The 13,275-nt window shown below is 38.9% G+C and overlaps 1 protein-coding gene across 1 annotated transcript in view; it reads left to right on the top strand.

Annotated features, from left to right (window-relative positions):
* The window catches only part of dlg3 (discs, large homolog 3 (Drosophila)), a 539,119-nt gene that overhangs the window by 88,301 nt on the left and 437,543 nt on the right, over window positions 1-13,275 (top strand). The window contains exon 3 of the mRNA XM_043704756.1: window positions 2,483-2,619. Within this exon, the coding sequence (XP_043560691.1) occupies window positions 2,483-2,619 (137 nt within the window). The remainder of the gene's footprint in view (window positions 1-2,482; window positions 2,620-13,275) is intronic.

Raw genomic sequence — 13,275 nt, 5'->3', positions numbered from 1 at the left:
AGAGGGCGGATCCTATCGAGCGGTTCCCTGAGCAGACTGTCAAAGTCATTTGGCAGAATGCCTCATCACCAGAACTTTCCAACAAGCACCAAGACATGGCTTGGCTGGTGGTGAGAAGGGCTCTGCCTGTGAGATCCTTTATGCACGCCCGGACTCTCAGCCGCACCGCACGCTACTCTCGAAGCGGCTGCGGGGTGGGAACGAGACTGTCACACACCTCCTTCTGGAATGTGCCTACGCAGAAGAAGTCTGGAGAGGAATGCAGTGGTGTTTGTCGAGGTTCGTCCCGAGCAGCGCCGTGAAGCGAGACTCCATGCTCTACGGCCTGTTCCCTGGGACGCACACCGAGACGAACATCAACTGTGCCTGGAGGATCATCAACTCGGTGAAGGACGCTCTCTGGGCGGTCCAAAACCTGTTGATCCTCCAGCTGAAGGAGTTGACCCCGACTGAGTTGACATGGGCAGCAGTACAAAATGCCCATGCTAACTATAGACTTCATCTCTTGATTGTTGCAGATTGGTACATTCCAAGGTCCAGGACTATGTGTTGAGGGACGCGCTGAAGCTTGGGGCAGCTGCTGCCAAGGCGCGGTGGGGAAAGACCACCGTGTAACATCTGCCTGCCTAAAGACAAACAGGAGGCCCGTGTAGTCATTTGGGCTCTGCTGACACCTCAGCTAAAAATGTAATTGTATCAACCTGTAAATAGGAATGATTACTCTGTTTCGGTATGCAAACAAATGGAATGTTTACATATGTATGGCATGTCCAACTGTACAGACCATTAAAGTATTTTATGAATAAAGTATATTTTTGAAATTAAAAAAAATTCTCATCTTAGAGAAGCATCCTGGATAGCTTTATATTTTAGAGATCCTTCAACTCTTAGGTTCCTAGGTACAGCCAAGACACAGCACTTCAATATGGAAATCAATGTGTCCTCAGATAATTTGAGCAACTTGTAATAGGTTCTTGCCTCCACTCATGTTCCATATTTATGGCCATCCTGTGTGTTTTGAGGATATGATCACTCATGAGTGCACACTTTTATGGAGGCAAAGGTTCATTATAGCTTTACGCTGAGCAAGGTAGTACAGACTCATTCAAGTATGGATGATAGTCAAAACTCATCTACTGTCCAAAGCCAGCCTCACAGCAGAAACATATACATGATACCACAGTAGACCAAAATCACTAATTCTTACTTCACTTCAAGTGCATGTGTTGATAGGAATGTTTCTTCCTTATTGTGCAGTTGAAGTTTGAAATCTGGTTGAAGATAGCACACTTTCCAGGTCATGTTCTAATGAGTGAGTTCCAGGCTCCATCTGAAATCAAGATTCTTCACTCATTCCTCCCCAACACCAAACCATCATGTAGCATTTTGTACTGCTGCCCATGTCAACTCCATCAGCTTTCAGGCTCCTCACATTCCCTTTTAACAATCAATACCCCTAATCCTTCCCCACAACTTGCCATGTTCTAATGCAGTTTCTTATCTGACATGGATATCAGAATGCTATTGGCAGTTGCTGTGGAAGCAACAATCAAGAGGTGAAGTCTATATTTAGCATGAGAATGAGAGCTGGTAAAAAAATGCAAGTATTTCTAAATGCATTCTAAATGCCTCAATGTCAGCATAAGGTTTTTCTCAAGTTCCTAAACTTATTTAAATGACTTAAACCTTTCTAATTTTAAAAACCAGTTTCACTCTGAAACACATGAAAAGCAGGATGAGGGGGATTGTTGTAGATGTCATCTGTACTAGCACAAAGGCAACCTTTGACCAATGACTGCTAATTCATTCCCGCCTCAGGCGACTGACTGTGTGGAGTTTGCACATTCTCCCCGTGTCTGCGTGGGTTTCCTCCGGGTGCTCCGGTTTCCTCCCACAACCCAAAGATGTGCAGGTTAGGTGGATTGGCCATGCTAAATTGCCCACAGTGTTAGGTAAGGGGTAAATGTAGGGGTATGGGTGGGTTGCGCTTCGGCGGGTCGGTGTGGACTTGTTGGGCCGAAGGGCCTGTTTCCACACTGTAAGTAATCTAATCTAATCTAATTCCCACATCTTCTCACCTGTAGACCTGAAATGATGTGAACCAAATTCTTACAGAGAAGCAATATCTTTCCAGCTTCTGCACCTCTTGATTTTTTCATCTCACCTGCACCAAAACACCCTCCATCCTATTCTTAAAACAGAAGATTGTCTAAAGAAGATACAAATAACATAAGGAGTCTACTGTGAATCTGTATTCAGTGTGCACTGAAAAAAAAATTCATTTGGTTTTATGAGGAGCTGTGTTGATTGGTAGGATGCAATTCAATGCAAGTTTAGCACAAAATTCACCACCGGGACAAGCTATGTAGATAATCATCACTTTAGGGATAGTAAGAGTTTAATGGAAAAAGCTGCAGGTGAGATCATTGGACTTTAAGATTTTTAAAAAGTTTTAATGATTTATTTTATTTTATTTTTGTAGATATTCGGGAATTCTATGAAGTGACCTTAGCTGCTGCACTCAAACCTACTGATCATAATCTTCTCGCAAGCAATCTATTTTCAACTGAGATGGGGAGGAAATCAACATTTGCAAGGATTGAACTTCTCAGTTTAGAGGTGAGTAACTTAATTGACTATAAAAAAAGCAGTAAAATTGCAATATTTGGGAATCCCAAACAAGAACAGAGCTTTGGAAACATTTAAGTGGTCAGATAACACCTGTGAAGTATAGAGATTTTCTAAGGCTAAAAGGATCAAAGGATTTTGGAGAAAGCAGGAACTGACTACTGAGATGGATGATCAGCCATGTTCACATTGAACAGCAGAGCAAGCTTGAAGGCAGAATGGCCTACTCCGTCTATTTTCTGTTTTCCTATGTTTTGTAGAGATTAAAGTTTCAGGTGTAAAGACGTCAAAAAAATTGAATGGCCAAAAGGTAAATTAGGTTAAAGGGAAAAATAATGCACCTATATTTTTAAAATAAAGATAATACACTGAATTCTTAGTATTTCTGCATATAAAAATGATGGTCAAGATATTATCAGGTTTGGCTAGAGTGCAAATGAGTAAAATGTTCCCAATATTTCTCAGTCACCAACAGCTATACAATCTCGAGGGATATGCAAAAAAAATCAGGTGGTTTGGGGGGGAGATAGGGAATACCTTTCTAACCCCCATTGTCAAACACACCAACATATCCTAGTAGGACTGATGTCTGAACACTCATGCCACGCAAGTGCCAGGCAATGAACATCTCCATTAAGACAAAAATCCCTTGACATTCAAGATGAATACTATCGCTGAAATGCCCATTGTAAGCATTATGGGAATAACCCATTTCATTCTTAATTACTTCATAGGATGTAGCTGATGCTGGCAAGGGCAGCATTCATTGCCTATTAGCGATTTTTGAGAAGTATTGTAGTTCAGGTTGATGATAAGTCTGTAAGTTAGCTTACTGAGCTTGAAGGTTTGTTTTCTGGTGAATTGCACCCGAGACTCTGACTGATGATGTGACCTAATATGGCGATGAAATGTCTGAAAATAGACCTTCAAGCTCAGTGAGCTAACTTATAAACTTATTCATTGCCTATCCCTAATTGCTTTTGAACTGACTGGCTTATAAAGCCATTTCAGAGGATAGGTAAGAGTAAACTACATTGATCGGATCTGCGATCACATTTTGGCCATACCAGTTAAAGGTGCCAGTTTAACTCCCCTAAAGAACATTTGTGAACCAGATTGGTTTTTGAAGCAATCCAATAGTTTAGTTGTCCCCTTTGCTGAGACTGACAGGTCTTTAAATTTCCATGAGGTGGTATGGTGGTACAGCAACTTATCTCAGTAGAGGGCTATTAAGGTCTATTAGAGGAGTCTGACTGGAACTTTCTGCTCAATCGCTAGGTTCCTGGAAGTGCCAGGGAACAGTGAAACACCTGGAACCAGCCTACCAGTAGATGACCTGGGTGGAGTAGGGTGCATCATTCCAGGTAGACTTGCTGGGTCGTCCTGACTACCTGGTTTTAGCTGCAATCAGAGGCTGCCTTTTGCTGAGGTCATTGTCTAATCTAATGTTAAAAAGATTGGAGAGAAGGTACTTCCCTCAGCTGCCTGGAGATGCAGCCTGCTCAAAAGCCCCCAGCTTCTTGAGCTAACCCATTAAGTTTACTTTGATGGCATACCCACCCATAAGCCATTAATTGGCCAATTCAGGGATAGTCAAAGCTAATTGTCTGTTGCCCATGTACTGGATGTTTCTGACTCCCATTTGACCACAACAGCAAGATTCTGAAGCTGCCCACTATCTCGATTCTTTTTACACTTCTGAGAAAGAGCCACTGAACCCAAAATGTTAACTGTGATTTCTCTCCACGGATGCTGCTAGACCTCCTGAGCTTTCCCAGCAATTTCTGGTTTTGGTTTCCTCTGATCATCAATGTTTATGAGTTTCACAACTATTAGAAAAACATTTTGGGCAGAATTTAATGTTGGCAATAGATCCCTGTGATCTTTTCTTCCAACATAATTACAAGGAAAGAAAGCAATATTTAGACAGCATTGGGTCTTCCTTTGTATTAAGTACCTATTAGAGTATAAATTGCTTCCAGCAAACTATCAACCAATCAGAAGGCAGCAGGTATCCATTATTAGTTGAACCACGGGCGGCACGGTGGCTCAGTGGTTAGCACTGATGCCTCACAGCACCAGGGACCTGGGTTCAATTCCCGCCTCAGGTGACTGACTGTGTGGAGTTTGCATATTCTCCCCGTGTCTGCGTGGGTTTACTCCAGGTGCTCCGGTTTCCTCCCACAGTCCAAAGATGTGCAGGTCAGGTGAATTGGCCACGCTAAGTTGCCCGTAGTATTAAAAAAAAATAATTAGTTGAACCACGGGCGGCACGGTGGCACAGTGGTTAGCACTGCTGCCTCACAGCGCCAGAGACCCGGGTTCAATTCCCGCCTCAGGTGACTCACTGTGTGGAGTTTGCACGTTCTCCCCGTGTCTGCGTGGGTTTCCTCCGGGTGCTCTGGTTTCATCCCACAGTCCAAAGATGTGCAGGTATGGTGAATTGGCCATGCTAAATTGCCCGTAGTGTTAGGTAAAAGGGGTAAATGTAGGGGTATGGGTGGGTTGCGCTTCGGCGGGGCGGTGTGGACTTGTTGGGCCGAAGGGCCTGTTTCCACACTGTAAGTAATCTAATCTAAATTCAGCCAATCAATTTTAAGAAAAAAAAAATTAGTTGAACCACCCTGCTGGTGGAAATTGAATAAAGGTTGGTACACCTTGTGTCTCTCACTGCGTCTCACACCTGCACACACACACCATGGGTGCTGGGGAAAAAATAAGCACTACCGCACTTAGGTGGTAGTGTGGGGGTTAATAAAAAAAAAGAAAAAAAAAATTAGTAGAACCACCCTGCTGGTGGAAATTGAATAAAGGTTGGTACACCTTGTGTCTCTCACTGCGTCTCACACCTGCACACACACAGCATGGGTGCTGGGGAAAAAATAAGCACTACCGCAGTTAGGTGGTAGTATGGGGGGTTTAAAAAAAAACAGGAGTGTCAGAGGTTTTAAAAAGAAAGAAAAAGAAAAAAAAAATTAGTAAAACCACCAGTACCAAGTTTCTGCCAGAAGCAGATTGGAGTCTTCTCTTATTTCTTTTCTTACCACCATCTCCTTTACGTTTTTGACATGGAGGATTAACATTTTTGCCAGTCAGTCTCTCCTGTCCTTCACACCTTCTTTTAGTCCTTGTCCCACCCACTCCTTGCTCAAAACATATTACATCTCTAACTTCTGTCAGTTCTGATGAAAGCTTAATGATCTGAAGTAATATCTCTTTCTTTGTCCATGTGGATGCTGCATAACCTTTTCTTTTTATAACTGATCACTGATGTTTGGAATAATACTGATGTTTGGGATAATAATAAACAGCATTGTTAAGCACAGCTGCTAGAAATCACATCAGTATAGGAAGTAAATTGAACTTTTGTGACAGTCATAATAAATGATATGAAAACAAATCTTATTCTTATTTTTATTGGATCTCAGACATGTGTTTCTCTCACCTCCATACAAGACAGCACATCATGTGCTAGAAAACAATTAAAAATGGAAGATAGATTACTTACTTCACTGTTGTAGTAATTGCCTCTTAAGCTCAGCTTTGAGTGAATGAATTCACAGTTTAGTGTTCAGTGGAGAGTAACATCAGCTGCTAAAATGGCTCTGCAATCATAGGAGTATTAAATCTTAGAATTACATATTGCATGACTGGTATGGATTGGTCCATTATTAATTTCTTAATTATACTGTTTTCAGTTGCATTCATCTGTAGTATCAGTTTTTTGGATAATACAGATTTGGGAAGAAAGGAAGTGTTTGAAACTTTCAATATTTTTAGATTGTTTTAAATAATGGCTTCAATAATTAACTAAATAGCTGGAACATTACTCACCCTTTGGAATTTCCACATGGTGTTATCTTCACATCATCAGAACTATTGCAGTAAAAATGTTCAGACCACTGTATACTTGTCATCCTGTCTGCCAAGTTATGGATGTTACGTTGTATTTAAAAATTCATAATTGTAAAATCAGTAATGACTTGCACATAATGTGGCCCGAGTGTGACTCTAGATTTTAGGTCCAGTTCACATTGAATAATCTTAGCATAACACTGTTTACACTAGAATCACATGCTCAAATTACATGAAAAATGAGAAAAAAGTCAGTAGAAGTATGGTACCCCTGTTGGGTTTAGGTAAGGCGGTCCATCCAATGTTTATATAATCTCTGGAAAACGTGCAGTGCAGCTGCAGTGAGCTGTCACCACAGGAACTTTACCATAGAGATGAACTAAATAAGTATGATGACTTTTGTGACTTTTCAATTTGATATTCTTTTATAGAAATGACTATGGAACTCCAGTTCTGGAGCAGTACTGTAGGCATCTGAGTTTGCAAACTAGATAGTTATTTTGATTTTTGTTTTGCACTTTCATAGATATAGAGACATGTTGAGTGTGGCAATACAGACCTAAACATTAGCCAGGAATGATCAGAGATTAGTCTTCTGCCTGGACCAACAATATGCAAATCTGTCAATAATTTTCATGGTTGTGGTCAAATAGTACAAATTATGAATTTGATTTTTAAAAATAATTAGGAAGGAACTAATTTGTTACTGTTAAACATTACAAAGCCTGACAGGCTACTGATTTATTGTTCTTTATTTTTTAATATAATATTACGTTCATCAAGATGGACAACTGGAGAAAGATATACCACTGCCCAGTCAGTGAAGCTCACATCTGCTGAGTAAATTAGAAAAAGAACTGGGTTGAGCAGTTTGAAATAATACTAACTGGAGTAAAGCTACCTCTACTTGACCTGAAAGCCAGCAATTCTTGCACTTGAGGTGGGAGTCACTGTCTTGGCCAGCATTTGTTGCCTATTATTAATTGCCCTTTAGAAGTTAGTTGTGAACCACTTTCTTGACCTTGGGGTGTATAAACAGTTCTATTAGGAAGGGAGTTCCAGGTTTTTGACCCAGTGAGAGTGATACTGATGCAAATCAGAATGGTGTGAGATTAGCGTCAATGTCCTTGAGTTTTATTGAAGCTGCACTCCATCACACAGTTGATTTATGTCTTATAGGTTATGGACAGCCATTGTGGATCTAGATGTGAGTTATTCACCACACAATTCCCAGTCTCTGGCCTGATCTTCTAACTTCAGTATTTATATGGTTGATCCAGTTCAGTTTATTGTAAATTGTAAGCCCCAGAATGATGTTATTCGGGGTTCAGTGGCGCTAACACCATTGAATACAAAGATGAGTTGATTAGACCTTTTGGAGATGGTCATTGCTAGGCAGTCTTGTTGCATAAGTATTGCATGCCATTAGTTAGGCCAAGTCTAATGTTCTCCTAATGTGGTTGCCTATGGATGTGGACCACTTCAAAGTCTGAGCAGTCATAAATAGTTCTGAATATTGTGTGATCATCATTGAACATCCAACGAGTTCTGATGGAGGCTGTAGTGATTGAAACAAGAGTCATGTAGACCTCATTAAGAATGTGATTCATGATTAGTTTGTTAACCTGGGCCAATCAAGGAGTTATGGCTGAAAGATATAAACAGGAGTCTCAGAGATTCTCATCATTCTAGGGACTGGTTCTGAGCTAGTTGATTAGAGTCCATGTATTGTGCATGTGTAAATAAAAGTAATTTGGTGATGAGATACCGGCTTCTGTGGAGTTACTTCAGAAGCAATTGAGCTGAGGATAATATCCCAAGGAACTCCAGTGATGTCCTGGGACCGAAATTATTAATGCCAATCATCTTTCACTGTGCTAGGTATCATTCCATTCAATGGAGACCCTCCCCATAACTACAGTCTTAGAAGAGGAAGTCATTCTGCAAAAGTATACCAGCAGTCATCCTTGTGACCCTTACGTTGAGACTTTAAGTTTACTGGTGGTTTGTGTTCAGCTATGGTAGTGTTGTGCTGTGCATCCATGCCAAACTCATGTCATGCCTAAACCTTACATTTGTCTGAAAGACCAAGCCATCATCTAATGACTCTGTCTATAGGTAAATAGACAGCACATTAGCTGCATCTGGTGCTTATCATATCTGGTAGCCAGATAATATCATTAACCTAACCATTTAGTAAAATTCTCCAATATACTTTTGTGATTGATCCAAATGATTCAGCAGTTGTGTTTTAGCAGAGATGGAAAATGTTGAATTCAGATGGGTAAGCAGTATAGTTTAGACCAGGGGCAGGGAACCTGCGGCTTAAGGCCTTCTAGGCCATTGTGTGTAGCCTTTTGAATGAATCCAAATTTTGCAGAACAAATCTTTTATTTTTTATTAATATGTTTTTTTGTCCTTTATTATTTTTATTTTAATCTTAAAATGAATGTACTTAAAATACCACAGAGTAAAAGAAAATTCAACGAAATAATCTTCACAGACTGACGGCCACAATTAAAAAAAAATGAATTTTGAAGAATATACAATTGAAGTTTCTTGAATGCTGCCTTATTAGATTACAACTAACATAATCCGGCCTTCCAACATGAAAAGGTTCCCCACCTTTGGTTTAGAACATAAACATTTTGAATGGTTCTTGATTCCAGAATGATGATAGGCATCTGGGCTTCTTTCTAAGAAATTTATTCATACAGATTTGTCTGGCAATACAGTATGAAAATAATTTCTAAAGTTTTCCTGATGTATCAGCAATACATAATTGTTTACAAAAAGTTGGTAAAGAGGATTAAGTGCAAAAGACTGAACAAAATCGGAATGTGGAATTGAATGCTTCACTGCTGTTGTTGGCTGCATTTTCAAAAGGATCACTTGATAAGCTGTTACACAGCAACAGCAAAGATGGCTGCTAATGTAACAAATGGTGTAATAGTTTGCAAATTGGCAATGGTTTCCAAAATTTTTATCATTTGCTTTTTTTAATGTCTGTAATTGAGATTATCAAAGCAATAACTTAAGAATTTATTAATATGACACTGTATGATGTTTTAAATATTTTGTTAGTAGGGTGTATAACTCATGCTTTATTATTTCACTATACTTACTCAAAAACATCGTTATTTTATATCTTTTAATCAACCTGTTCAGAGACATCATTACACACCTCTGGAGCAGGTGACATTTGAAATTAGATTTCCTAGTTCAGGGGTAGGGACACTACCTCTGCATCTCAAGCACACCTAACCCATTCTTGACATCTCTTCAACAAGTTAGAAATAGTCATTATTCAATCATTGCAGATAATTACAAAATAAAATTGGAAAATGACTAGCTATTCAACAATTAACAGTTAAGGAAGTTTGCGATGAATCATAGTGCTGTAGTTCAGGTGTCTCCAAATAGCTAGCACAATGTTCAACTGAGTCTGAAGGATCTTGTGGTATGGTGGTAGTGTCTTTACGTCTTGGCCTCAGAAGGCCAGGGTTCAATTCCCGCTGAATTGAGATGTCCGAGCAGGTTGATTTTAAAAAAAAACTTCAACTCCGTCTTGAATGCATCTTAAGGTGAAGACTTGATCAGATGACACTGGAGCATGTTGTCACTGTCCAATCCTCTGAAACAATAATGGGAATAATGCTAGACCTAATTAGCATCCAAGGGGTCAATTTTAAACCAGAATGACTTTCAGACAGACAGGGTGGTAGAGAGAGGGAAAAAAGAAGTACGTTTTTTAGCCTATGTTTCAGATTTAGTCTCCTGGTCCTTATTAAAATGCTGGCAGTGGACCAGGTGGGACATTCTAGCTGTCTTTGGCATTCAATTGGTTTCCAAGTAAGTAACAAGGAGGAATTCTCAGTGGGATGTTTCAGGAAGGCAAGTGGAAGAGATCCTAAGCAGATGATGCTATAACTTTTTTTTGGAGGGTACTAATGGAGATATTCTGGCTCTATATAACAAATATTGTACTGGCCAGGAGGGTTTCTCTCACCTTCCCATCAGCTGCTGTTTCAGCCTGATATGTAATGTGCAATGGTTTCCCTGCTCGATTAAAATGCCACAGGATCCTATTGATGTCATAGAATCTCAATGTATATTTATGCATGAGATTCGCACCTGGGCTGGCAGGTGCCTTACACACTGCTAAAGCCAGTAGTATTAAATATGTAGGTTGGCATGATCAAAAAAGGGAATAGATTTGCTTCATTTAAACTGGACACTGTTATTTCTCAGCAGGGAAAATTAAAAGCCCTCCCCTGTGATACGGCCCCCACACCTACTCTTCAACGCGGCCAGATAGTTGCAAGTCCATACAAATGTAGATGTCACCAGAGTGACTGCAACTTATACCTATTTGTTTTTTTAATCATATCAGTACCAATGGAAAGTAAATGTACTTATTTTGCAGTGGAAAATAGGAGCTCAGTCACTCTTAAAACATTTAAATTATTTGTCACTGTAAACCTTATGCTGCAATGGGGAAAACCAGATAAAATAATAAAATGAGCTTATAGTATTAAAAACATGGCATGCATTTCATGACAGTGCATATTGCTGAATGTCTTAGAAGAGACCAGTCACCCTACTTATAATTCAAACCAGAGGTGATATTTTAAAAGTCACCATGTGTTGCTTGTATTTTTATTCATTCTAATATTTAATATGTCTGCATCTGTAAAAACCTTTAACAACAATCTTATGTACTCTGAATTTGACAGTATGTTGCAGTAAACTGTGTTTAGAATGTTAATTCTTTCATCAGTAAAATTCAAAGAATATGTTTCCATTTTCATTTTGGCTAAGCATGAATGTGGAATATTGCATATTGTCTTCATTAAAGTTGAATAGAATGTATTTTGAATTATAACACATAGTAACTACTGTAGTGCAGCATACATTTGTATTGTTAATTATTCCAGAATGATGACAAAGGCATTAAATGTCATCACCACTGTACTTTGATGGATGGTGCCACACTGATTAAAGAGTCTTGTCACTGGAACTGTCAGTAAATGTAATGAAGAAACGTGGTTCTCATGCTTAATGTTTCAAACATAAATGCAGCAAACTTTGCGCACATATTGGGATTGCTATGTTCATAATTTTGTAAGATCCTAAATGTTGAACGTTGGAAAGAAATCTAAATTAACAAAAATGTACTATTGCCCCAGAATTAAAAGGTTTGTTGATGAACATTTGTTTTCTTATTTTACATATTATTAGCACTTTGAAAGTGACCTTTGAATTTGGTGTGTTTTGTGACAGGGACAACTTTGATTTTAACTTTCTGCCTCAGAAAATGCAGTTTTCAGTTTTTTTTGTTTTCAAAGCTATGACATAGATCTTTTATGGTTCAGATTTTGTTATTAGTGGCAAACAAATGACACTTGTTGGTCATTATACTTAGAGTTGCCAGTGACATTTCTTGTGCATTTATATAGCAATTTATGGTAATTCAAGATAAATTTTAGCTTGATGCTCTTGACGTGAGTTCTGGAACTTGTGCAAAGAAGGAAAACCTCCACAGATCTTTCAAACTAATCAGATTGAAGAACTCTTAATGAGACATGTAGAATCTAAAGCAGGAAGTATAAATTAGAAAATTGAATTAATTATAAAATCACAGACAACAAAATAAAAGAAAATGAAATTAAGAGAGAATGTTAAAAGACTAAAAGAAAAATATTTTTAAAAAAACAACTATCCTAATACTCTAACAATAAGTAAAAACCTGAGGAAGTGAGATTGTCTCTATTGGAGCTAATGATTTGTCAATTGATTTATTTTATATTATAAGGTTTCTCTAGGCTCGCTCCCACTTGGTTCATTCTTCATATCAATGAGTAATTTTACAACATTCATCCACTTCCATATTTACTGGCTATTCTATAATATAATCATCAGTCTCATTCCTCAGAAGGTCAAACTACAAGTGTTCACAATCTGTTACTCTCTTCTTGTCTGACACTGAAACATCTGAATCAGAACAATGAGCAGTTTTGTGCATCTTTAGCATATAAAAATGTTCCTACTTTACAAAACATCAAAACAAAAAAGAATGGGCAGTGAGATATGTTGCACTAATTAGATGTGACCAAAACATGGCCCATAAGATGTATTTTAATTTTTTTTTTAAATTAGACAAAGATATACAAGGATTTAAAGGAGAGAGATGCAGTTCCCAAAGTCGCCTGTCAAAGGCAGGATATAGCAACTACAGTTTTAATTTCCTTTTGAAGATGAACATTCACTTGCAACATTTACCGCACGGATACCTCACAACCTCCGCAGCCAGTACCATTGTGTCAGAAAGTCAGCTTGGCCAGACTGGCTTGGCAGTAGCCAAGATGCAGTAATTTGCAGCCAGGTCCTCACAGATTGGAGGTTCTGTCCATGATCAATTTAAGGATTTATACTGGAGGAACAACAATCATCAACCATTTCTGCTGAAAGCATACATGGAACACCTTATATTTTTTTTAAATTTCAAAAATATACTTTATTATAACATAATTTGATGGTCTGTACAGTTGGTCATGCCATATATATGTAAACATTTGCATACAGAGATCAGAATTTATCATTCATATATACAGGTCTGTACACCTATCAATCATATAGCCATATATTTAGCTGAGGCGTCAGCGGAGCCCAAATGACTGTGTGGGCCCTCGGTTCTTCTTAGGCAGGCAGATGTTACACAGTGGTCTTTCCCCACCGCGCCTTGGCGGCAGCTGCCCAGTCTTCAGCGCATCCCTCAACACATAGTCCTGG

Source organism: Chiloscyllium plagiosum, chromosome 15 (genome assembly GCF_004010195.1).
Source record: "Chiloscyllium plagiosum isolate BGI_BamShark_2017 chromosome 15, ASM401019v2, whole genome shotgun sequence".
In the NCBI taxonomy this organism is placed as follows: Eukaryota; Metazoa; Chordata; class Chondrichthyes; order Orectolobiformes; family Hemiscylliidae; genus Chiloscyllium; species Chiloscyllium plagiosum.
The sequence above is the reverse complement of the archived record's forward strand: the minus strand, read 5'-3'. Positions and strand labels throughout refer to the sequence as shown.